The sequence below is a fragment of the Rana temporaria genome, chromosome 8, assembly GCF_905171775.1.
Source record: "Rana temporaria chromosome 8, aRanTem1.1, whole genome shotgun sequence".
NCBI classification, from domain to species: Eukaryota; Metazoa; Chordata; class Amphibia; order Anura; family Ranidae; genus Rana; species Rana temporaria.
In genome coordinates, this window is record NC_053496.1 from 50,789,602 (window position 1) to 50,814,767 (window position 25,166).

The following is a 25,166-nucleotide window of genomic DNA, read 5'->3' on the forward strand; positions in this document are numbered from 1 at the left end:
TGTATTTTGCCCGTCGAGTTCCTCGGTCGTGTGTACGAGGCTTAACAAGGAACTCGTCGAGGAAAACGATGTTTCATTTACGACAAGTTCCTCGGTCGTGTGTACGAGGCCTGAGTGCTGTGGTTCTTTGCTTCAGCCACTACAGGGCACATTAGTGAATTTGTGGTCAGAGAAAGGAACGACAGAGCACAGTGGGAGACCATGCAATAGATTCCCAGAAATGTGTGCTGTGGAGATTTTTCATCCAGCATAACCCACGAGTTTTCCAAAGATAAGTGACACAAGCAGCAGGAGGGTGAAATAATCCTTTACTTTGCAGGTAGGGCTTTTATTTGTAGTTTCTAATAAGCGTTGTATAGTTCCCTGCTGTGGTGGAGATCACACAAACTTAAGCTAGGAAAAAAAACTGTGAAAAAAGAAAGCATGAAAAGTTTGAAAACCAGTAACCTCTTAATAATCCCACACATGTGAGAAGTAAACAGAGTGACCTAGGGATTAAGCCGTGGCCTTAGGAACTGGCCAGTGAATGAAGAGATTGCACAGCCTGTATTGTTGCACTGCACAGCAAGGGAAGGTTTCTTTCTCTCGGATTTTCTGTTATGCGCTGGGAAAGGAGGGGGTCTGTAATACACACCGGAGACCTTTGTGTCCCCTGTTTCTGTGCCAGGTAAATAATACAATCTGAGGACCTCTTTGCCAGATTGAAATTTAAAACGGTTTCTCATGGGTTTTCTTTTTAAAATGTCACATCAGGTTTAGACCCCACTGTGACAGCAGCGGGCATTCACTATTCATTGTATTTCCCAACACAATTTAGATTTCCTTTTGTGTAGCTGGGCAGGAGGTTATACAAACGAAGCAAAGGGACTTAATTCCAAAAAAACTGTTCTGTAAATAGATATAAGGCAAGGCAAACACACCGCATCATTTACAGAGCAGCCTTGTGCAAGGGACAGTGTTTGTGTGGAGTTTGTAACTTTTGTGCGATTGCCAGAGGGGCTGTACACAGATGGAGCTTTATAAAGCCTTGTCTTTGCAGTGCTCTTCCTCCTGACCAACATATCTGGGCTGCAGAATGTGCAGAATGTGGAGCTCCATGCTGGGACTGTGCCTGCTCCTTACCGTCTTCCATGGAGGAGAACCAAGCAACCCTGACCCGTAAGAAATTCATTTTTTTTACAGTATTACAAATAATAAAGTATCATTTTTTACTACTAGCATTTGTACATTGTACTAAATAGTAGTTACAATAATATTAATGATTAAAATAATAATTGTTTTAGAATGATTATTGTGGTTATTAAAATCTAAATTATGTTGACAACACTGTAAATATGCTTTGTATTTGTATATATGTGTGTTTTATACATACTTTTTTTTTTTTACAAAAATATTTAATAAATTATTTACTTCTCTACACACTTTTTAAGAAGTTTGTGCCTTAAAAGTCCACTACAAGGGGAGTTTGTTTTTCTCCATTTTCACTGGATGTGGCACTTTAATGCTCAATATTGCCAACTTATACTCTTTTGTATTGTGGTTATTAACAGCTATTATTACAAACCAAAATATTGTTTTCTACTCTATTGTTACATATTAAACTATTAATAAGAGTATAATAACAGAACAAATGTAACTTCTATTATTTTTATTACTATTATACTGCATTCACATGTAGGCGGACGAAATCGCGGCGTTTTGTCGCCGCAAATCGCGGTAAAAATAGCAGCGTTTTGTACCGCAATTTGCGACGACAAAACGCCGGTATTGTCCGCCTAGATGTGCCCCAAGATGACCCCCTCTCCTAGCCGAACGCTCAAAGACGCCTGAAAAAAAGGTCCGGGACCTTTTTTCACGCGGCAGGCGACAGGCGTCCGGCGTTCGGCGTGGAGATGTGAACCATCTCCATAGAGGGACATCTGTTTTCAGCCCTCTGGCGGCATCGGCGTAGCGCTACAGGCGTAAAAACGCCTAGGTGTGAATGCGGGCTTACTGTTAATAATAATAATAACAATAATTGCTAATTATTATTTATATTATTATATTAACGTTTTTGGTTTTATTATACATTTTATATTCCTAATATACTGTACTTCCTATTTAAAGCGGAGGTTCACCCAAAAATCAACTTTCTGCCATTAGATCCAGCATACTGCTGACATCTGCAGTATGCTGTTTTTTTTTTTGTACTTATCGTTTATCAGCCGTTGTTATCCGGCTCCGAGCGGGGATTTCTGTGGGGAATAGGCGTTCCTAAGCCAAGCGGATTTTATTGATGGGCTGCTAAAGCGCGTCACGCCTTCCGAAAATACCCAAAGTCACACTCGGGTGTTTACGGCGCCTGCGCCTGCCGTGTAGAGCTGACTGCGCAGGCGCCGTAAACACTCGAGCGTCACTTTGAGTATTTTCGGAAAGCGTGACGCGCTTTAGCAGCCCGTCAATCATACCCGGAAGGAATCCCCGCTCGGAGCCGGATAACAAAGGCTGATAAAACGATAAGTACAAAAAAAAAACACAGCATACTGCAGATGTCAGCAGTATACTGGATCTAATGGCAGAAAGTTGATTTTTGGGTGAACCCCCGCTTTAAATATATACTATATACAGTGAGGTTGATTTACTAAATTTGGAGAGTGCAAAATCTGGTGCAGCTGTGCATGGAAGCCAATCAGCTTCTAATGCCCTGTACACACGATCGGTTAGTCTGATGAAATCGGACCGATGGACTGTTTTCATCGGACGAACCGATCGTGTATGGGCCCCATCGGTTTTTTTTGTTCCCCATCGGTGAAAAAAATAGAACCTGTTTTAAATTTTTCTTATGGTTTAAAAACCGATAGAAAAAAAACGATCGTCTGTGGGGAAATCCATCGGTCAAAAATCCACGCATGCTCAGAATCAAGTTGACGCATGCTCCGAAGCATTGAACTTCATTTTTCTCAGCACGTCTTTGTGTTTTACGTCACTGCGTTGGACATGATCGGATTTTTAACCAATGGTGTGTAGGCAAGACTGATGAAAGTCAGCTTCATCAAGTATCTGATGAAAAAATCCATCGGTCCGTTTTCATCAGACGAACCGATCGTGTGTACAGGGCATTACGTTACCTCGTTCAATTAAGCTGATTGATTTCTATTCAGGAGCATCACCAGATTTTGCACTCTCCAGTTTTAGTAAATTATCCTCAATACATGAAATACTTATTTTATTTAAATGTAACTACTATTATTATCATCAAACCATAAGGCTGGGTTCACACCAGGCTTGTCAACCTCCCGCGGCATTTTTTTACTGACAAAACATGAAAAATTTACTGGCGGAGCACATTTTTTACTGGCAACCTGAGAAATTACAGAACTCATATTGAAAACTAACACAGTAAGATAAACATGATATGGAAACACTGACAATACCTGTAAGGCCCTGTACACACGTCCGAGGAACTCGACGGGCAAAACTCATCGTTTTGCTCGTCGAGTTCTGTGTGAAGCCGCCGAGGATCTCGGCGAGCCAACTTTCCTCATTGAACAACGAGGAAATAGAGAACATGTTCTCTATTTGGCTCGACGAGGAACTCGTTGGCTTCCTCGGCCGAAAGTGTACACACGACCGGGTTTCTCGTCAGAATTCAGCTCCGATCGAGTTTCTGGCTGAATTCTGCCGAGAAACTCGGTCGTGTGTACGGGGCCTCACAAAGTAATTTGCTTGATTTACACTTAAAAAGTCAACACAGCATGAAATTATCAGCCCCTGATACTTACTGGCAGTTGTAAAAAACAAAATCTCAGATTTCTACAAACTGTCAGTAATCTTACTGGCGGTTGGCAACCCTGGTTTACACTAGCGCAAATTAAATTGGGATTCCCAGCAACAAATTCGCACAACAGGAGAGTGTGACCGACTCTCAATGGAGCCGGTTCACACATCTCCGTGCCGGCTGCTGAGCGAATTTGTACAGGGGTCGTGTGCGTCTTTGGCTCCTTTTCAAGTCTGAATTCAGGCAAAAATTTGGGCCTGATTCGCCCCTGAAACGGAGAACAGGGATGCACCGGAACCCCTGCTGTAAGCCGCATGCCATCTTAGTGTGAACCCAGCCTAATTGTCCTTTATATTGTTAGATTCTAGGTAACTGGATTGTTGTATTTTAAAAAGAAAACAACAAATAACAAAATAAAAATAACTTTATTTTTGTGTGTTTGTTTATTTATACATTTTTGTTGCTAATGTTGTTGTTATTATTATGCTGGGTGCTGAGTAATGTTAGGGCTCCATGCACACTGGATGCCAAAATAATGTTATAAAAATGCCAGTAGCTTTGCAGGGAGTCTTTCAAAGTTTTTTTTAACATTTTTGCAATAGTGTAAAGTGTTTAGCTTTTAGCGTTTTTTTTTTTTTTTTTTTCGTTTTTTTAAATTCATTTTTTCAATGGATAAAAAACACCAAAAAATGCTGGCGAGCCATGTTTTTGAGCGTTTATTAACGTTTTTATGGCATGTTTATCAGCATTTAACTGCACTTTGAATGCGATTTTCGGGCGTTCAGAAAAAATACCAAAAACTCCACTGCTCATTAAAGCTGAAAAACTTCCATGTGTGCATGGACACATAGGCCAACATAGAGTGGAGTTTATGGGCTTTAAAAAAAAAAAAAACGCCCAAACCCCAATAAACTGCAGTTTATCAGCTCCAGTGTGAATGGAGCCTAAATGACATAGGGCCAGATTCACAAAGGAGATACACGGAGTATCTCAGATACTCCGTCGTATCTCTCAGAGTATCTATGTGACTGATTCATAGAATCAGTTACGCATAGATAGCCCTAAGATCCGACAGGTGTAATTGTTTTACACTGTCGGATCTTAGGATGCAGTACCGCGGCCGCCGGTGGGGGGAGTTTGCGTCGTAAACCAGCGTCGGGTATGCAAATTAGGAGTTAGGGCGATCCACAACGTTTTTTCGCGTTCGCTACGTCGCTGCTAGTCTAGTTTCCCGTCGCAAAGTTATTTGTCGTTTTGGGTGCCCTAACTTTACACAGCACACGTATGTGCTGTATAAAGTATGGCCGTCGTTCCCGCGCCGAAATTTAAAAATTCACGTCGTTTGCGTAAGACGTCCGGGAATTCGGAAGTACGCTACGCACGTCGCCGTTCGAAAAAATGACGTCACTTCGCGCAAAGTGGCATTTTTATAGTAATCAATATTTTTTTTTTATAGTAACTTGCGCAAACCAATCAAACGCTTATTGCGATTTTTTTTACGAAAAATATGTAGAAGAATACGTATCGGCCTAAACTGAGGAACAAAAATGTTTTTTAATATATTTTTGGGGGATATTTATTATGGTAAAAAGTAAAAAATATTATTTTTTTTCAAAATTGTCGCTCTATTTTTGTTTATAGCGCAAAAAATAAAAACAGCAGAGGTGATCAAATACCACCAAAAGAAAGCTCTATTTGTGGGAAAAAAAGGACGCCAATTTTGTTTGGGAGCAAAGTCGCACGACCGCGCAATTGTCAGTTAAATCGACGCAGTGCCGAATCGCAAAAAGTGCTCTGGTTTTTGACCAGCAATATGGTCCGGGGCTTAAGTGGTTAATTTGACATTTTCCAATTATGTTATGAACACATTGCCCATTTTCAGGTACAGAGACAATAGATCATCCTAGTTGTTTTTCAGTTATGGTACTGAAATGTTCTTTTATGATTTGGGCAAGGTGGTTTTATAAACATTTATGTAACTATAAGTGTAATTATGACATAGGTGTAAATGGGGGGCTCTTATGCACAAAGGGCCCTTTAAAAATAACCAATGGTGAAAAGCACCAAGTATTTAGAGAGAAAAAAGTGCTATGTCAAAAATGTAATATCCACAAACAGTCCATCACATTTCAGGTGTTCAGAAGGCCATATACACTATACTGTCAAATATATTGAGACACCTGCCTTTACACGCACATTAACTTTAATGGCGTCACATGTATCAGTTTTTAATGTTAGTCAGCTCTGTATACTTATGCCATTTGTTAATAAAAAACTTTTTTTTAAAGGACTTTAATGGCATCCCAGTCTTAGTCCATAGGGTTCAATATTGTGTTGGCCAACCCTTTGCAACTAGAAAAGCTTCAACTCTTCTGGGAAGGCTGTCCACAAGGTTTAGGATTGTCTATGGGAATGTTTGACCATTCTTCCAGAAGTGCATATGTGAGGTCCATTGGACTAGAAGGCCTGGCTTGCAGTTTCCGCTCTAATTCATCGCAAAGGTATTCTATCAGGTTGAGGTCAGGACTCTGTGCAGGCCAGTTAAGTTCTTCCAACCCATACTCGCTCATCCATGTCTTTATGGACCTTCCTTTTATACACTGGTGCAAAGTCATGTTGGAACAGGAAGGGGCCATCCTCAAACGGCTGCCTTAAGAGTTCCCTTCACTGGTACCAAGGGGGTCAAGCCCAACCCCACACCATAATCCTCCCTCCACCAAATGATTTTGACCAGTGCACAAAGCAAGGTTCACAGACATGGATACCATAACCAGCTGTGAAAGCCTGCTTTATGATGCTCATCTGTGCTAAGTAGGAGGGTCTGTCAGCAATAAATAGAAGATTATAGGAAAAGTGCATTCCCGGAAACCCCTTAGGCCAGTTAAAACTAGGACAGATTACTGTAATGTCTTAAAGTGGAAGTAAACCCTCCTATCCTTTTCAACCAAGGAAGCGGCCATCTTGACCTCTGTTTAATCTGTAACTGCCATGCTGTTGTACATGTGACCTGTTATGAAACCAGCCATTGGATGGTTTGGCAGTTTGGTTGAGAGCACAAACAAATGTGACAGCTAGCATTTCCGGCATGCCGGGAATGTTAACTGTTTTTGTAACTATGAAATTGAAGGGTTTACTTCCACTTTAAGTTGGCAGAGTGGCCAGAGGCTACCTACAGCTGTCCACACATACTTCTAATGGTTCGTAATTCATTTTAGTTGCAGACTGTTGCCCACCTAGAACTGAACTGCTAGTAGAGCATGGCTATAGTTTACCCTACTCATCTAGTCAACAGCTCTCAATGTTCTGAAACAGACAGGGCACATTATTCTAGTAGCCCCAGCCTTGGCGTGCCTTGGGTGGCTTTGACATCTATCCAATTGTCTGGGGTAAAAGAGCCAGCATATAAAGGGGTAGAAAGTACACCGTTTGAGCCTGGGTTCACACTGGTCCAACAAACGCTCCGACATTAGAAGCTCATGTCGCATGACGTGTGAAAATCAATGCTTCCCTAAGAGAGCCGTCTTAATTGGTGCGACACAAGTCGGTCCGACTTTGAAAATGCTCCCTGTACTACTTTGGTCCGACTTTCGTCCTACTTCAGCCCATTGAATATCACTGAAGTTGGATCAAAGAAAGATCCTTGTCCTTACCATCCGACTTTTGGCATCGCCCTGTTGATTACAGCAGCAGTAAAAGGAATTTATCTCACTCTGGGATTGTTTTGATTGGTCAAAGGACAAGTAAGACTATCACAAAGTTGGATCAAAGTAGTATCCTGTTCATTCAAGTCAGATGGATGTAGGACCAATGTAGGACTGATGTCGCAGAGCAAAGTAGGATGAATGTCGTATGACTGTCGTGTCGTATCAGTGTGAACCTGGACTTAATTCCTCCATACACGTGGCTGTATGGTTAAGTCATCTTTCTCTCACTAGCAGCAGACTTGATGCACTACAATATCTTCAGAATACTCTATAGCATCCCCTTTACTGACACACGTCCACTGACTGTTCTAGCTGAAGGGGGTGGCCCTTACTTGACAGACCCCAAAGACACAGATCTGTACTCGCTGTAGGCAGATTTAGATCCTTCCTGGTGTCTCCCTTCCAGTCAGCTCTGCAGGACCTCTGTGTTCAGCTTCTCTCTCTAGATTCCTGGCTCAACTAACCCTAAGCACATGTATATATAGGCTTTTTATACAGCATCCCAACATGCAATGCAGCACTTGTCCTCTGCCAAGTGCCAGGGCTGTAAAAAAGCCTGTGAACTAACTTGTCAGGTCCCCTCGTACTGTACAATATGCCTCCCTATTGGATCGTTGGGCAATGGGAAAATTTGGCTCGCCGAGATCCTCGGCGGCTTCACAAGGAACTCGATGAGCAAAACGATGTGTTTTGCCCGTCGAGTTTCACTAGAACCTTGTAATTTTACTTCCCTTAGATGAGTCTTCACCAAACTGAGGCCCACCGACCAAATGCGGCCCTTTGCTTGCCTTTATCCAGCCCTTGAGATACTGTTCCTTCCTCTAACACAAACAATGATGCTGCGTACACACAACCGTTTTTAATGTCATGGAAAAAACTTTTTTCTCAACGTGCTTCTTGTAACGGCTGCCTTGCATACACACGATCGTGAAAATAAAAATGCTTGAGCAAAACGCAATGACGTACAACACGTACGACGGCACTATAAAGGGGAAATTCCATTCGATTGGTGACACCCTTTGGGCTGATTATGCAAATTTTCATTCTCATATTGAGCATGCACGTTTTTTTTCCCCCTTCAATAAAGCCTACACACAACGAGAAAAAATAGAGGATGTTCTAAATTTTTAATGCCCATTTTTCACGTCTAGAAAAATGCTCTGGAGCCCACACACGGTCGTTTTTAATGACCAATTAAAAAAATTGCATTTTTCTCGTCATGAAAAACGTTCGCGTGTACGCGGCATTAGGCACCATTCCTTCCACTGAAACCAACAGTGGGGCAGTAAACTGGTCCTTTGTTTAGAAAGTATTTTAGAAAGTGCGTAGACCCCATCTTAGAGGACAAATATAATGATCCTAAGCACCATGTTTTCAACTCTCTGAACTTACCACAGTCCACAGGTCTCTAGAAATTGCATTTAAATTCACATAATTTTCTTTAACAAAAACTTTTCGTCCAGTCATGCAGATTTCTTATTAATCAAATGTTTGTTCAGTGTTCTTTACTATTAATTGTGAGGAAATGTCCCCAGTGAAGTGTGCAATTAAAGTCTTAAATTGTTCTCTTACAGCCAGAACTAATATTTTTGAGTGTGTAAAGCTTTTAGAGAACATTATGAAATCTCTCCACGATTATACTGGCATGAGTATAAATGTAATAATCATGAAAAACAACTCTGTATTAAGTTTGGTGTGTGAATAAGTACACCTTGTTATGTTATGTGGTGCTGGAAGAACATATTCCTTTTGATCCCCTTCTGGGAATGTGGTCCTGCAAGATTATTTAATTAAAAGCAATGAGTAAACAAAGTCTTTTGTATTTTAGAATCTTATATTCTTAAATTCCAAGCTATACCATTTCTTTTTCAGATCCCGTCATCTAAGATCATTTAAAATAGATTAAAATCTCATCGTGTAAACCAATCATGTAATTGAAGTCCTAATAAATAAATGTAATTTCCAAAACAATTTTATAGATTTTAAAAAAAATCTGCAGGTTTCATTAAAATAATGCCTGCTGAATTTTTTGCCATGAAGGCCCTTGTTTGGGCATTTCCTGGTGCATGGTTTTTGAATTAAGATACACTTTAATTCATTTTCTCAACATTACTTTAGTGAGGTCTCTGAAGTATATAACAGGTGCAGACCCCCCATCTATAAATATAAACAATACCCTGATAATGGTATTGAAAAGATGACAGCAAGTAATGTAGTACGACCTCCTTTGACTTTTTATTAGAATAAAGTTTATTAACAACTTTTAACCGTACAACAATGCACATTCTAAAGTATTACATTTATACAATACCTTCACAGAATACGAAGTAGTATAATGTTATTGTACATAGCCAAAGCAGGTTTCTCAAACAGATTGAACCTGAGATGTCATTAGTTGTTATATCTCACAGTGTATGCATACCTAGATATGGTTTAGGAAGATATTCTTATATCTCTTCCCCAGTACGTTAAATTAACCACTCCAGCTCCGCGCTTTAGCCAAATGGCTAAAGCGCGGATCTGCTTTGCCGGGAGGCCGTCAATAGATGTCCTCCCCTTTACACGTTCCCTGCCCCCGGCGTGCGCTGTGATCACCGAGTCACTGAGATTCGGGTGAAAACAGATCCGAGGCCCCTTACCATGTGATCAGCTGTCAGCTAATGACAGCTGATCACGTGATGTAAACATAAGCTTGGTAATCTTTGTTTTTTTCCTCCTTGCGCTGACAGCGTGAGAAAAAAAAAAGCAGATCACCGGCTTATGTGTAAGGGACATCAGTCCCGAAGAGGCACATCTGCATCATCTGTGCCCATCATTACCGCTTGCCGGTGCCACCTGCTAGTGCACACAGTGCCCACCAGTGCCACCTATCAATGCCCACGAGTGCCACCTATCAATGCCCACGAGTGCCACCTATCAATGCCCACGAGTGCCACCTATCAATGCCCATGAGTGCCACCTATCAATGCCCATGAGTGCCACCTATCAATGCCCACGAGTGCCACCTAGCGATGCCCACCAGTGGTGCCAATCAGTGCCTCATCAGTGCCACCTAGCAGTGCTGCCTATCAGTGTAACCTACCAATGCTGATCAGTGCCCATCATTGCCACTCATCACTGCCACCCATCAGTGCCACCCATTAGTGTCACTTCTCAGTGCCCAACAGTGCCACCTATCAATTCACATCAGTGCCACATCAGTGTCACCTCTCTGTGTCCACCAGTGCCGCCTATCAGTACCCATCAATGCCGCCTTATCGTTGCCCATTAATGCAGCCCATCGGTGCCCATCAGTGCAGCCCATCGGTGCAGCCTCATCAGCGTACATCAATGAAGAAGAAAAATTACCCGTTTGCACAATTCTATAACATATTCAGTAAAAATTTTTAACAAAAAATAAAAACTGCAGAGGTGATCAAATATCCCCAAAAGAAAGCTCTATTTGTGTGGGAAAAAAAATGATAAACATTTCATTTGGGTACAGTGTTGTATGACCGCACAATTGTCATTCAAAGTGAATCGGTGCTAAAAGCTAAAAATTGGTCTGTGCAGGAGGGGTTTTTAAGTGCCCTGTAAGCAAGTGGTTAAACTAGTACTACCTCTTTTTTTTGTAAACAATGTTTCACAACATCTCTATTTGAAAAACATTTAGTGCAAATGAGAAATCACTCAATTTAATGTATTACTGGTAAAATATTAGAAAATGTACTATATCAGATGTGGATGTTTAATGATTTGGGTCCTATCTTTTGCAACTGTGAGAGGCCTCGTACAGATGGGCAAACATGTACGTACATGCCCGCCCGGAGATTTTTCTATGATGGCTGTACACACCATCATACAGAAATCCGCGCGTACACGATACGCGGCGACGAGGCCGCGCCGTCGCCGCGACAATGACGCGGCAACGTGCGCGGCCCTGGCAGTTCAATGCTTCCACGCATGCGTCTAAGTCATTCGACGCATGCGAGGGATGGCGGCCGCTCGGACATGTACGGTAAGTCTGTACAGACGACCGAACATGTCCGACGGACAGGATTCCAGCGGGCATGTTTCTAAGCAAGTTTAGAAACATTTGCCCGCTCGAAAACGGTCTGGCGGGCAAATGTACGCTGGAATCCTGTCCGCTCGGCTGTACAGACGACCGAACATGTCTGCTGAAACTGGTCCGCGGACCAGTTTCAGCAAACATGTTCGGTCGTGTGTACGGGGCCTAACATTTACAAGTATTAAAAAACAAAATAACATACAAATAAAGGCTTCTATGACAACAAGTACCAAATTGAGTTACTATGTGATTCATAAAACCCTATAAAGTAAATAAATATATAACCTTCCCTAGCTGAGAAAAATCCTCCTTCATTTGTCTCACGTGCTCACCTTCCCAGACACTGCAGCTCACAGTGGGAGGGTTTCATCAACAGAGACCATCCTGAAGCATGTCCCAGTCTCCAGCAACTCCTATAGCATGTTTGTTGATCATCTCCTGTGGTATGTCTGCAGTCAGACAGTTTTCTGTAGCAGTATCCACCAATTATAATGTGTAGCCCTTGTGGCAATGTCAGTGGTCTCATTGAGGCCCCCTACATCAAGAAAGTTGACTACAACTGGCCAACAGGCTTGGGATTCGGCACAGGGCCGATACACCCTATAGGCTCACTATGCAAGCTGCTTAGGGCCCCGCAGAGCTACAGAGGGTCCTGCTGTCCGTTTTCATCAGATCGCTCCATAGGAGACAGCGGTGCCCGAAAAGCCCCTCCCCGCTCAGTGAGCAGAGAGGAGCTTGTCATCCGTCGGCTCAGCGGAGATCTGTGGACAGATCTCCCGCTGAGCTGGTGGGAGCAGGCGAACTGATCCGCAGATCAATTTCAGCGGATAGATCCTCTTGTGTGTACGGGGCCTTAGAATGTGCATGAGATCTGTGTACAGGCTGCCAGGGGACATTTCAGGAAATTCTGGTGGTTCATTCAAGGAGTATGTGCTGAATAGAAGGTGCTCTACCGTTTGAAAAGTACAGAGTGCCAATGTTACAGTCAGGAGTCAGGCTCGGAGACCAGTAGCTATAACAGAGATATTCCTATCGATCAGCAGGATTGGTATACAAGTTGGTCACCCTGGCAGATGACATGGGCTCACCCAAGGTGTGGGGTCCAAGTACTAACCGGTATTCACCAGAGCTTCAGATGGTAGAGATGGGTTTTGTTTTCCTTAGGCCTGCCCCACCAGAACATGAGCAAGCCAGGGTCCAGTAGCCAATATAGCGGTTGTGATCAGCAAACAAGCCAAAGGTCGGTAACAAGTGGTAGCGAAGGTATGGATGGCAGCAGAAGTGACAAGAGTGAGATGTTTGAAAACAACAATCTGTCAAACAGGAAGTGCAAAGGCTTTAATAGGAAGTTCAAGGGAGAAGCAAAGGTTCAAGGTTCAAGACAAAGAAGACGCAAAGCAAGGTTGTCTTAAGAGATCAAACAGGGAGCTGTCCAGCATCTCAGTTTGCTCAGCAAGAAGACGTTATGGGTTCAGATCCAGGTTTAAAGGGTATTTTTACTGAATTACAGAATTCTGCAATTTTGATATTTTTAGAGACGTCTTGTGTCCTGACCCCTCTCACCCTTAAATGATTGATTGTTCAATAAACCCTGTTAAAGTGTCTTGAAGTAAAAAAAATGGTGTAAAAAAAAATGGTGTATATCGTGCTGACATGCAAAAGCGTATCCAATAGCAGCCAGCACAACACTAGAACGAGTGTCAATAAAAATAATGCAAAGGTAAAATGATGTGCAGCGCTTAGAGATTTGTATTACTACAAATTCATGTATGTAAGAACCAATGTATAATGTGAAATAACCACAACAATAAAAAGACTGTGAAAAGTGTTTGTAAAATCACACACACACACACACACAATCTATGAGTCCATATGTTGTCATATAGAAGTTGATAAAAACGTGAATACAACAGTCCATAGATAAACAGTGAAAAAAACTCAACAGCAGGAAAAGGTATTCCACAAGCCGCCAGCGTTGAAATGAAAAAAATTAAAAATTAAAAAATTTAAATAAAACCACCACCGGCTGTGTGAAGGCTTACCAGAGTGTAGGGACTCAAATGGGCCAACAATGCACTAGCTTAAAGCAGGGGTTCACCCTAAAAAATCTATATACCATTAGATCCAGCATACTGCTGACATCTGCAGTATGCTGTTCACCCCCCCCCCCCCGCTGTACTTACCGTGTTATTGTAGTTTTCACCCGGCTTCCGGGTTCTCTCTGCTCCGGGGAGTGGGCGTTCCTAAGACAAGGCGAAGATGATTGACGTGCTGGTAAAGCGCGTCACGCCTTCCGAAAATACACAAAGTGGGACTTGGCTTTTTACGGCGCCTGCGCAGTCAGCTCTACACGGCAGGCACCGTATAGCGCCGTAAACAGCCGAGTCTCGCGTTTTCTATTTTCGGAATGATGCACACAACGCGTCTCCTGGGAGGATCAACACTCACTCCCAGGAGACATTGCGCAGAGCTCCCCGTCTGGGAAAAGGAGCGACACGCCCACTCCCCGCAAGGAAGAAGACCCGGAAGTCAGCAAGAATACAGGTAAGTGTAAACATATGACAAAAAATGACAACGCAGCAGTGATTTACTAAGGCTGGAGACAGGTTAGGTAGAAAGTTCAATTTGAGGGTGAACCTCCGCTTTAACCTGCCTGGCGGTATCCCCGAGCGTGACTCGGGGTGGTTTTTTCATGCTGGGATCGGTATCCCCGAGTCACGCTCGGGGGAGATGTGCAGAGTGTGCAGCAGCGCGGCTTACCTTCGCAGTATCCACAGACAAGTTACTCACCTTGTCCCTGGATCCTGTGATGCATCCCCGCTGTGTGAGCGAGCGATTCACAGTGTCCCCTTGTGCTGTCGATCTCCATTCCCTGCGACGTTACGACGCACGGGGGTGGAGAACGGCGCCAAATTCAAAAAAGTAAACAAACACAATACATACAGTATACTGTAATCTTATAGATTACAGTACTGTATGTAAAAAATACACCCCCCCTTGTCCCTAGTGGTCTGCCCAGTGCCCTACATGTACTTTTATATAATAAAAACTGTTCTTTCTGCCTGAAAACTGTAGATTGTCCAAAAGTGTCCCTTTATGTAAAAAATGGTTTTAGAGCAGCTAGAAAACAGCGATAATAAATTATAATCACTTGCAGAATTGTGCGATAGCGATTTGTGGGGAAATACGTCATAAAAAAATAAAAGTAATGACAGCGACAATTCTGCAACTGAGCAAATTTCAGTGATTTTGAGTTGATTACATTATTGAATAATTTTTATTATAATTATATTATTATTTGTTATAATTATTTATAATTATTTATTATATTATAATTTATAATTTTGTTTTTAAAAAAAAATCATACCCAGGATGCCTACTAGACTCTTGTTTGGTCAGATTTAAGTGAGTTATTTCTAAAAATTACAGGCCTACAGTATAAAACGCCAAATTTCCTTGCAAAATAATTGTACCGCTTTTGGTACGTAATTCCAGACAGAATCATACCGCCAGGGAGGTTAAAGGAACCTATTTAGAAAATAAAAAACAAACCTTTACAACCCTTTTATGTACTACCATAATCCTGAGATTTTTTTTGCATTGTAAATATGTAAAAGTATGCAACTGGCTATATTTTTATAATATCTAGAATTAAGATGTTTTTTTTCAGCATGAACATGCACTAATCCCTGTTATCTTCCCATTCTTCACACCACTTGAAAATTGAATGGTTTTCAGTATTCCTACTGGCCACATATAGGGATTATCTGTTTGTTAAAATTACAATAGTTTGATAGTGTTGTTTGTGCCCTTGTTTACGTTTTATTCAGAATAATTTTTAATTTTTAATTCTACAGGCAATATATGCTGTTGGTGCCAACTCTATTAAATGCAGGAAAGGAACAGACATTCTGCTTGCAGCTGTCCCACCTTAATGAGTCTGTTAATGTGAAGGTGTCCCTGGAGGGACCGCACAACACAACACTGCTGGAGAAACATGTCACAGAGTCAGAAGAGAATAGTTGCTTCTCATTCCAAGTAAGAAATGGTCGACTATTGGCAAAATGTCATTAAATTCCCCTTTCTTTCATAGGCTGGTCCACTGGTTATCATACTGATTATTGCTGGTTCATATCATCCATGCAAAGGTTGAAATTAATTATAAATATAAACTCTATTTAAAGCCAGACTTTTTTTTACAAACAGACACTGCTCTGTGTGTCCATTTAGACACAGACCTGCTTTTTGGCCCCACCCCCTCTCTCTCCTCATTGGCTTATTGACTTTGCTTGACAGCAGCGTGAGCCAATGGCACCATGCTGCCAACAGCAGAGACTGTCCTGCAACATTGCTGGATCGAGATGGGCTCAGGTATAAGAGAAGGCTGAGGGGGCTGAGGGGAGCTGCTGCACACAGAAGTTTTTTTTCCTAATGCATAGAATGCATTAAGATAAAAAACCTTCTAACTTTACAACCACTTTAATTTATACTCACTCACACATAGGATGATGTTAAAAGACTGAGGTAAGTCTGAGGTAAGGAAACCCAGGTTATAATTCGAGCAGGTGCCCATAGCTACCAATTCATTTCCACTTTCGCTACCATGAATATCAATGGGAGGAATTTACTAAAATTGAAGCAGATAGAACCAGGAATAGCTGTGCATTAGGGATGAGCTTTATGTTCGAATCGAACATGAGTTTGACTCGAACATTGGCTGTTCACCGAACAGCGAACAATTTGGGGTGCTCACGGCAAATTTGAAAAGCCCCAGAACCAGGGGCGGACTGACCATAGGGCAGTTCGGGCATGGACCGAGGGCCCGTGACCAGTAGGGGGCCCCATGACAGCTGAGCTTCCCCTTCGATCTACCCGTCAATCACAACTAGTTGACGGGTAGATCGGGTCCCGAATCACTGCGTCCTGCTAAGACTGCAGTGTAAACAGACCTCTTGTGATACGCTCCTCCGGCCGGCCTCTCCTCCCCTTCCGTCCACCCCAGGTGCTTCTATTTGTCATCACCTTGGACGGATGAGAAGAGAGGGGGGGCCGGCAGGGAGGAGCGCATCACGAGAGGTATGTTTACAGCTGCTTGCCACGCTACTCTGCATCTGAAGGAAAGCTTGTCCTGACCTGCTGTGTCCCTGTACATGTGCCCAGCATCCTGAACACTGCTCCATACCCTGCTCCATACCCTCCTCTCACACTGCCCCATACCCTGCTCTCACACTGCCCCATACCCTGCTCTCACACTGCCCCATACCCTGCTCTCACACTGCCCCATACCCTGCTCTCACACTGCCCCATACCCTGCTCTCACACTGCCCCATACCCTGCTCTCACACTGCCCCATACCCTGCTCTCACACTGCCCCATACCCTGCTCTCACACTGCCCCATACCCTGCTCTCACACTGCCCCATACCCTGCTCTCACTCTGCCCCATACCCTGCTCTCACTCTGCCCCATACCCTGCTCTCACTCTGCCCCATACCCTGCTCTCACACTGCCCAATACCCTGCTCTTACACTGCCCCATACCCTGCTCTCACACTGCCCCATACCCTGCTCTCACTCTGCCCCATACCCTGCTCTCACTCTGCCCCATACCCTGCTCTCACTCTGCCCCATACCCTGCTCTCACTCTGCCCCATAACCTGCTCTCACACTGCCCCATACCCTGCTCTCACACTGCCCCATACCCTGCTCTCACACTGCCCCATACCCTGCTCTCACACTGCCCCATACCCTGCTCTCACACTGCCCCATACCCTGCTCTCACTCTGCCCCATACCCTGCTCTCACTCTGCCCCATACCCTGCTCTCACACTGCCCAATACCCTGCTCTCACACTGCCCAATACCCTGCTCTCACACTGCCCCATACCCTGCTCTCACACTGCCCCATACCCTGCTCTCACACTGCCCCATACCCTGCTCTCTCTCTCTCTCTCTGCCCCATACCCTGCTCTCTCTCTCTCTCTCTCTGCCCCATACCCTGCTCTCTCTCTCTCTCTCTCTCTCTGCCCCATACCCTGCTCTCTCTCTGCCCCATACCCTGCTCTCTCTGCCCCATACCCTGCTCTCTCTGCCCCATACCCTGCTCTCTCTCTCTCTCTCTCTCTGCCCCATACCCTGCTATCTGCCCATACCCTGTTCTCTGCCCCATGCCCTGATATCTGCCGATACTTTGCTCTCTGCCACATGCCCTGATATATGTCCTATGCCCTGATGTCTGCCCATGCCCTGCTCTGTGCCCACATGCCCTGCTCTTTGCCTCATATTCTGTGTGCCCCCTTGCCCTGCTCTGTGCCTCCTGCCCTGATGTGTGCCCCAATGCGTGCCCCATGCCCCGATGTCTGCCCCCATGCCCTTCTATGTGCCCCCATGATGTGCCCCATGCCCTGTGTGCCCTGTGATATGCCCTACTGTGTGCCCAATGCTCTACTATATGTCCCACTGTGTGCCCAATTCCCTCCTTTTGGCCCTGTGATGTGTCCTGAGCACCCATGCCCTGCTGTCTGCTCTGTGCCCCATGCCCTGCTGTCTACCCCATGCCCCGCTCTGTGACCCCATGCCCTGATCTCTGCCCCTTGCCCTGATGTCTACCCCATGCCCTTCTCTGTGCCCCCATGCCCTGATGTCTGCCCCATATGTCCTGATGTCTGCCCCACACCCTGCTCTGTGCCCCATGACCAGCTATCTGCTCCCATGCCCGCTCCATGCCCCTAGGCCCTGCTGTGTGCCCCCATGATGTGTGTGGGTGTAGCAGGGATACAGGGGGCCCCATGATCTCCTGTTGCCCGGGGGCCCCATGAGTTGTCAGTCCGCCCCTGCCCAGAATACAATTTAAAAGTCTATGGGAGAAATCAAAAGTGTTAATTTTAAAGGTTAATATGCAAGTTATTGTCATAAAAAGTGTTTGGGGACCTGGGTCCTGTCCCAGGGGACATGTATCAATGCAAAAATGTTTAAAAAAAAACGATTTTATTAATGCTTAAAGTGAAACAATAAAATTGAAATATTCCTTTACATTTCCTATATGGGGGTGTCTATAGTATGCCTGTAAAGTAGCACATGTTTCCCGTGCTTAGAAAAGTCCCTGTCCAAAATGACATTTCTAAAGGAAAAAAAGTCCTTTAAAACTACTCGCGACAATAATAAATTGTTGGGTCCCGAAAATGCAGATAACAGTCATTGAAACAAAAACAGCATAGGTTCCCCCCTTAGTATGAATATTAAGGGGAACCCTGCGCCATTTTCTTTGTAAATGGCTTGGGGTTCCCCCCAAAAATCCATACCAGACCCTTATCTGAGCACGCAACCTGGCAGGCCGTAGGCTGTTTTTATAACTTTTTTTTGCATTGATACATGTCCCCTTGGGCAGGACCCTGGTCCCCAAACACTTTTTATGACAATAACATGCATATTAGCCTTTAAAATTAGCACTTTTGATTTTTAATGTTCGTGTCTCATAGACTTTAACGGTGTTCGAACAAATTTTTGCCTGTTCACATGTTCTGCTGCGAACCGAACCGAGGGGGGGGGGGGGTGTTTGGCTCATCCCTACTCTGCATAATAAGCAATCCGATTCTACCTTCAGTTTGTCAGTTAAACTTTTTAATGAAATCTAGAAGCTGTTTAGGTACCATTACCAGCTTCTCCAGATTCAGGTTTCCCTAGGCTTAAATTACCCTCAATGAGTGTGGGGCATTAAATAGCCGAATTGCTCTCCCCTGTGAAAGTAGATTGGAAAGAATATAGTTCTTTACCAATAGAAAAGGTAAATAAAAGTACTGCTTTATGAACATTGTTAAAGGAGTTAATGCATTCTATGGTGAAAAACCTTCTGAACCCGATTTTTCCAGTGGCTCCCGCTGCTGTCAATCAAATCCAGTGACACGGGAGCCGTGGGTGGGACTGAGTACTGCTGTCTGTGTCAATGGATGTAGCAGCAGGGGGGCACTTGATGCAAGGAGGACCTTCTAGTTTCTAGTAACCAGTTTCAGGCTTTTATATGCCAACAGTCAGAATGGCATTCATTTGGTAGCTGCTTGTAAACAGATAAAAGTTGCTTCCATCATCCAATCAGATTTCAGCTGACATCTGTTGTTACTGCTTGTGAGCAACATCTTCATATGTGCTTCCCTCAAAATTGTATTGATAGGTTTTAAAATTACAAAATGTACCAATGTCATTCCACAGATCCTTAGTAATATGTGGCAAAAAAAAAATAGGCCAAGTTGATTTTTCCAACCTCCTTTGGAAAATTCTAGTTGCCCAGCTCTCACACCGATTCAATGGCTTCAGAACATTGTGAGGCCTCGTACACACGACCGAGGAACTCCACGGGCGAAACACAATGTTTTGCTTGAGTTCCTTGTTAGGCTGTCGAGGAACTCGACGTCCCAATTTTCTCCATTCCCGTAGAGGAAAAGGGGAACATGCTCTCTTTTTGGCTCGTCAAGTTCCTCGACAGTTTCCTCGTCGAAAAATGTACACACGACCGGTTTCCTCTGCAAAAAAACCCCAAAAAAACAGCAAGTTTCTTGCTGGTTTTTGCCGAGAAACTCGGTCGTGTGTACGAGGCCTAAGTCACTGGGTGACCCAAATAACATGCAAGGTCAGAATATCTGATCTACATAGTTAGGCTAAGATAGTTCTCCAGAAATTTTCAATACAATTACCGAAATAAATGAGGAATATTGTGTTGGTCAGTTTTAGGTGGAATTGACCTTCATTCATCACTTGTACCTTTTCACTATCTGATTCTACCAATGTTGAAGTTCTTGTTTTGTGCCCCTTTAGACACCAAAGGTTGAGAGCCCAGAATTGGCATTCATCACACTCGATGCTGTCGGTGATTTTTTGCACTTTAAGTCAAAGAGAAGCGTCCTCATCAGGAACCCATATAACTTGGCGTTCATCCAGACTGACAAACCCATCTATAAACCTGGGCAGAAAGGTAAACTGTATGAAATATTCACTGAGAGTGGAACTGGTATAGAGCACTACAATTCTTTGCCAATGCCTGGTACACACAATCGGATGACAAAAATCGCTTTCGAATCGATCGTACCATAAATCTGATTGGAAGTACATCGCTTTTGAGTGCCAATCGCATTTTATCCAAAAGGGACAAACACGTAAACTTCTCAGGCAATAGCATAGCAAACAATTTTTGTTTAACGGCTTCAGCCCTGGAAGATTTTACCCTCTTCCTGACCAAAGCACTTTTTACAATTTGGGACTGCGTCGCTTTAACTGACTGTTTTTATTTTTTGCACTATAAACAAAAGAAGAGAGACAATTTTGAAAAACAACAACAACAACACAATGGGGGTTATTTACGAAAGGTAAATCCACTTTCAAGTGCAGTCGCTGTAGATCTGAGGGGGACATGCCAGGAAAATAAAAAACAGAATTTTAGCTTGCACCTGATTTGATGATAAAATCTGCAGAGCTTCCCTTCATTTCAAATCTTCCCCTCGGATCTGCAGCGACTGCACTTCCAAGTGCACTTGTAGTGCAAAGTGGATTTGCCTTTCGTAAACAACCCCCAATATCTTTTACTTTTTGCAATAATAAATATCCCACATTTTTTTTAAAAATAATTTTTTTTCCCTCAGTTTAGGCTGATATGTATTCTTCTACATATTTTTGGCACAAACAAAAAAAAATTCGCAAAATAGGGGATAGAATTATGGCATTTTTATTATTATTCTTTTTTTTTTACTAGTAATGGCGCCGATCTGCGATTTTTATCGGGACTGCGATATTATGGCAGACAGATTGGACATTTGACACATTTTTGGTACCATTGATAATTTTACAGCCATTAGTGCTATAAAAATGCACTGATTACTGTAAAAATGTCACTGGCAGGGAAGGTGTTAACACTAGGGGGTTAACTGTGTTTCCTCTGCATGTTCTAACTGAAGGGGGAATGGGACTTACTAGGGGAAATGACAGATCGCTGTTCATACTTTGTATGAAGAGACGATCAGTCATTTCTCCCCTAAGAGAACTGGGATCTGTGTGTTTACACACACAGATCCCAGTTCTCGCTGTGTTACGAACAATTGCAGGTGACCGGCGTCCTCGCGCCCTCCGGACACTCGCATAGACTCCAGGGCGAGCAGTAGGCCACAGGGCAAAGCGATGTAACATAACTTTATTTCGCCCAGCCGAGCCATGCTGCCGCAGTACAACTGCAGCGGCTGGTCGGCAAGTGGTTAATCAGTACAGTATTCGAAAATCAGAAGACCAAGACCGCGCATGCTCGGAAACGAAAGAATACAGCACATGACATCACTTCTGAAGTTGTATTCTGTCGTACGAGAATTTTGTTAACTTTAGTAACTTCTTCATTCTCGATATGAGACTAGCATGCAACAAAAAATGATTTGTCGGATATTCTCTTAGGCAGCGTACACACGGTCGTTCCAAACCGATGAGAATGGTCCAACGGGCCATTTCCATCGGTTCACCGCTGAAGTGGCCTGATGGTCTGATGTGCGTACACACCATCGTTCCAAAATACCGATCGGGTCAGAACGCGGTGAAGTCAAACACACAACGTGCTGAATAAAACAAAGTTCAATGCTTCCAAGCATGCTTCGACTTGATTCTGAGCATGCGCGGGTTTTGAACCGATGCTTTCTGTACTAATCATCGGTTTGGACCAATCGGGCAGCGGTCCATCGGTTCAATTTTGAAGCATGTTTTAAAAATTTGGACCGAAGGAAAACAGACCGATGGGCTATACACACGGTCGGTTTGGACCGATGAAACTGAACCCCGGTCCATTCTCATCAGTTTTGTCCGACCGTGTGTACGTGGCCTCAGTGTGTACAAGGTTTAAGACCCCTCTTTACGATACCATACATTACTGCACATGATCAGCTGCTTGACTTATTACCAACTAGGATAAGAATATGGATAAAACAGTACAACTACATGCTTAAAGGGTCACTAAAGGAATTTTTTTTTTTAGCTAAATAGCTTCCTTTACCTTACTGCAGTACTGGTTTCATGTCCTCATTGTTTGTTTTTGCTTTGAAGTGGCTGTAATTCTGCTGTGATCTCCACACTTCCTGGTTGCCTGTTTCCTTATAACCATCATACTGGGAGCTTTTCACAGTGGTCTAAGCTGTCATTACTGTGTGTCTAAAACTCCTCAGAACCAATCAGATTCATTTTAAAAACAAAACACTGCCCTGGATTTGTTTGTTTTTGTTCTGTGAGTCTTCCCGACTCACCTCTCACCCGGAACTTCATGTATGTACCTTTCAAATCGAAAGTGAAACTAGAGGCACATTATATGATAGATTAAATTCAATTTTTAATCATTTTTAAAAGGAATCAGTTAACTTTTATGTCTCTATACCCAATAAACAGTCATTTCAGCAAAAAAATTTTTTTCCTTTAGTGACCCTTTAAGTCTCTTGATACCATGCTATTGTATTGCATGTACGATACATTATTTTACATAATTAGAGAAGCTCAAGAAATAGACATGTGCAATTCGTTTAGTTACAAATTGGTTTTTAACTAATAGACACAAATTGGTTAATTAGGAAATATCCAAATTTCCAAATTTTTCTTGAATATTCAGAAATTCGAAATCCGAAAATTGGGAAGTCCAAAAATAAGAATGAAAATCTGAAAATAAGAATAGAAAATTCAAAAAACAGAAATTACTAACTATTAAATTATAGGTATTGGAATTTCCTTTCAAATTCGGCTGTAAGTAAACGAGACGAATACGAATTTATCCAATGTTACGAATTACCCGTAATAACGAATGCCGTATCTAAATGAATGGAACGTAACAAATTAATAATAATAAATAACAACAATAATAATATACGTATTATTATTTATTATTTCGTTCCATTTCATTTGTTTAGATGCAGCATTCTTTATTTCGGATAATTCGTAACTTCAGATAAATTTGTATTCGTTACGTTCACCAACAGACAAATTTGAAAAAAAATGTCTATCAAGCAATGCATATAACGTGTATTTACATTATTAGTCAAAATACACATTGAAATGTTGCTCTCTTTAGTGTTCTCTATATACTGTATGTGTATATAAAACAGAATCTCTGTTTCCCTCATTTGTAGTTCAGTTCCGTGTTGCCACCATGGATGAGACATTTCATAGCACCTATGAAAAGGTATGTTGGATATTTAAACATGCATAAAAAAGCTAATGACTATAAGACACACATCACGTTGCACAAAGCCATGTGTCCATCTACAGTATTCTAGGATACCCTGAAAGAGCCAAATCATATTGTGCTTACATTTACTGTGCAGCTCAGTGCAGTCTATTTTTTATGCTTACACTGAGAGAAGTCCGTAATTCATTGTCCTTAAGTCTAGGTTCACATTGGAGCGATTTGTCATGCGATTTGAGAGATCAAATCGCATAAGTCGCAACTTATTGGAGGCAATGGCACTGTTCCAATCGATGCGACACTGATTTTGTGGTGCTGCACCGATTTGCAAAACTAGTTCCTGCACTACTTTTGCCGATTTCAGGTGCGATTTCAATAGACATCTGTGTATGAAGCCACACAGATGTCTATCATGTAGCAGCTGAAATCGCGCTGACCTTGCTACTTTGAAATCGCGCTACTTCAAGTGAAGTAGCACGATTTCAAAGTAGCATCAATGTGAACCAGGGCTTAAAGGATATCTAAACCTCAAAACAGGAACTCTCACCCCCCCCCCCCGCCCAAAAAGTGATATATTGCAGGTCGCCAGGTTCTTTTAATGTGGTTGCTGCATTAGTTTGAGTTTTTTCAGGCTAACATTTTCAGCAAGTACAGAAAATACATGTTGATCTTGCAAACAAATGCAGTGTCCTGGTCACTTCCAGTGAGCCGAAGTGAAAGGAAAAGCAATGTTAGCTACCTTCTTTATACTACTAACCCCCACCCTCTATGTAACAGATAAAGATAGCAGGTCCAGCCTAGGTGACCACCAAGGCTCCTACCATAGATACAATAGATTTAGTGAGCGGAGCCACCTAGGGATAGAAAGTGCATTATTTGCAAGATTACCCAGTGAAAAAAAAAAAAAAAAAAGGAAAAAAGCCAGACAAAAAGAAAAATACAGCCACCTTATCTATGGATTGGCAAGTTGTTATATAGTAAAATAATTTTTTTTTTGGGTCGGATATGCTTCAAAAGTACTATGGACAAAAACTGTCCTGACAGTAGGAAAGTAAAACCTTATTAGCAAGTCGGAACTAAAGCCATAGCAAACCATGCACCTGCTATGGAGCCCACCCCAAATCTGCCTGGCTGTGTAGCCAGACAGTGCTGGGCCCCCTGTATATCTGTATAAATGACAGGGAACCCAGCACTGTCTAACTACACAGCCAATTTTATAGGTAGCAGTGGCGGTGCGTCTATAGAGGGCGCCGGAACGCCGCCCCCTCTGGCTCTCACACCGCCACTGATTACAATAACATAGATTCATGCATTGCATTAAATCTATGTTATTGTTGCCGCTGCCACTGACTATTCAGATGGCCGGATGGTGAGCGCCGGCCACCTGAATAACGGCAGCTGGTTGGCTGTGTGGAAGTGCCTATCAGAGCCAGCGGCTCTGATAGGCTTTCCGAGTACAGCCCTCAGGCTTCC

The 25,166-nt window shown here is 42.9% G+C and overlaps 1 protein-coding gene across 2 annotated transcripts in view; it reads left to right on the forward strand.

Annotated features, from left to right (window-relative positions):
- The first annotated feature begins 1,032 nt into the window (after window positions 1-1,032).
- LOC120946924 (alpha-2-macroglobulin-like) overlaps window positions 1,033-25,166 on the forward strand; it is a 114,420-nt gene continuing 90,286 nt past the window's right edge. For both annotated transcript variants that reach the window (XM_040361747.1, XM_040361748.1), the window contains exons 1-4: window positions 1,033-1,158; window positions 15,367-15,547; window positions 20,315-20,471; window positions 23,638-23,690. In XM_040361747.1, coding sequence (XP_040217681.1) covers window positions 1,076-1,158; window positions 15,367-15,547; window positions 20,315-20,471; window positions 23,638-23,690 — 474 coding nt within the window. In that variant the 5' untranslated portion in view covers window positions 1,033-1,075. The remainder of the gene's footprint in view (window positions 1,159-15,366; window positions 15,548-20,314; window positions 20,472-23,637; window positions 23,691-25,166) is intronic.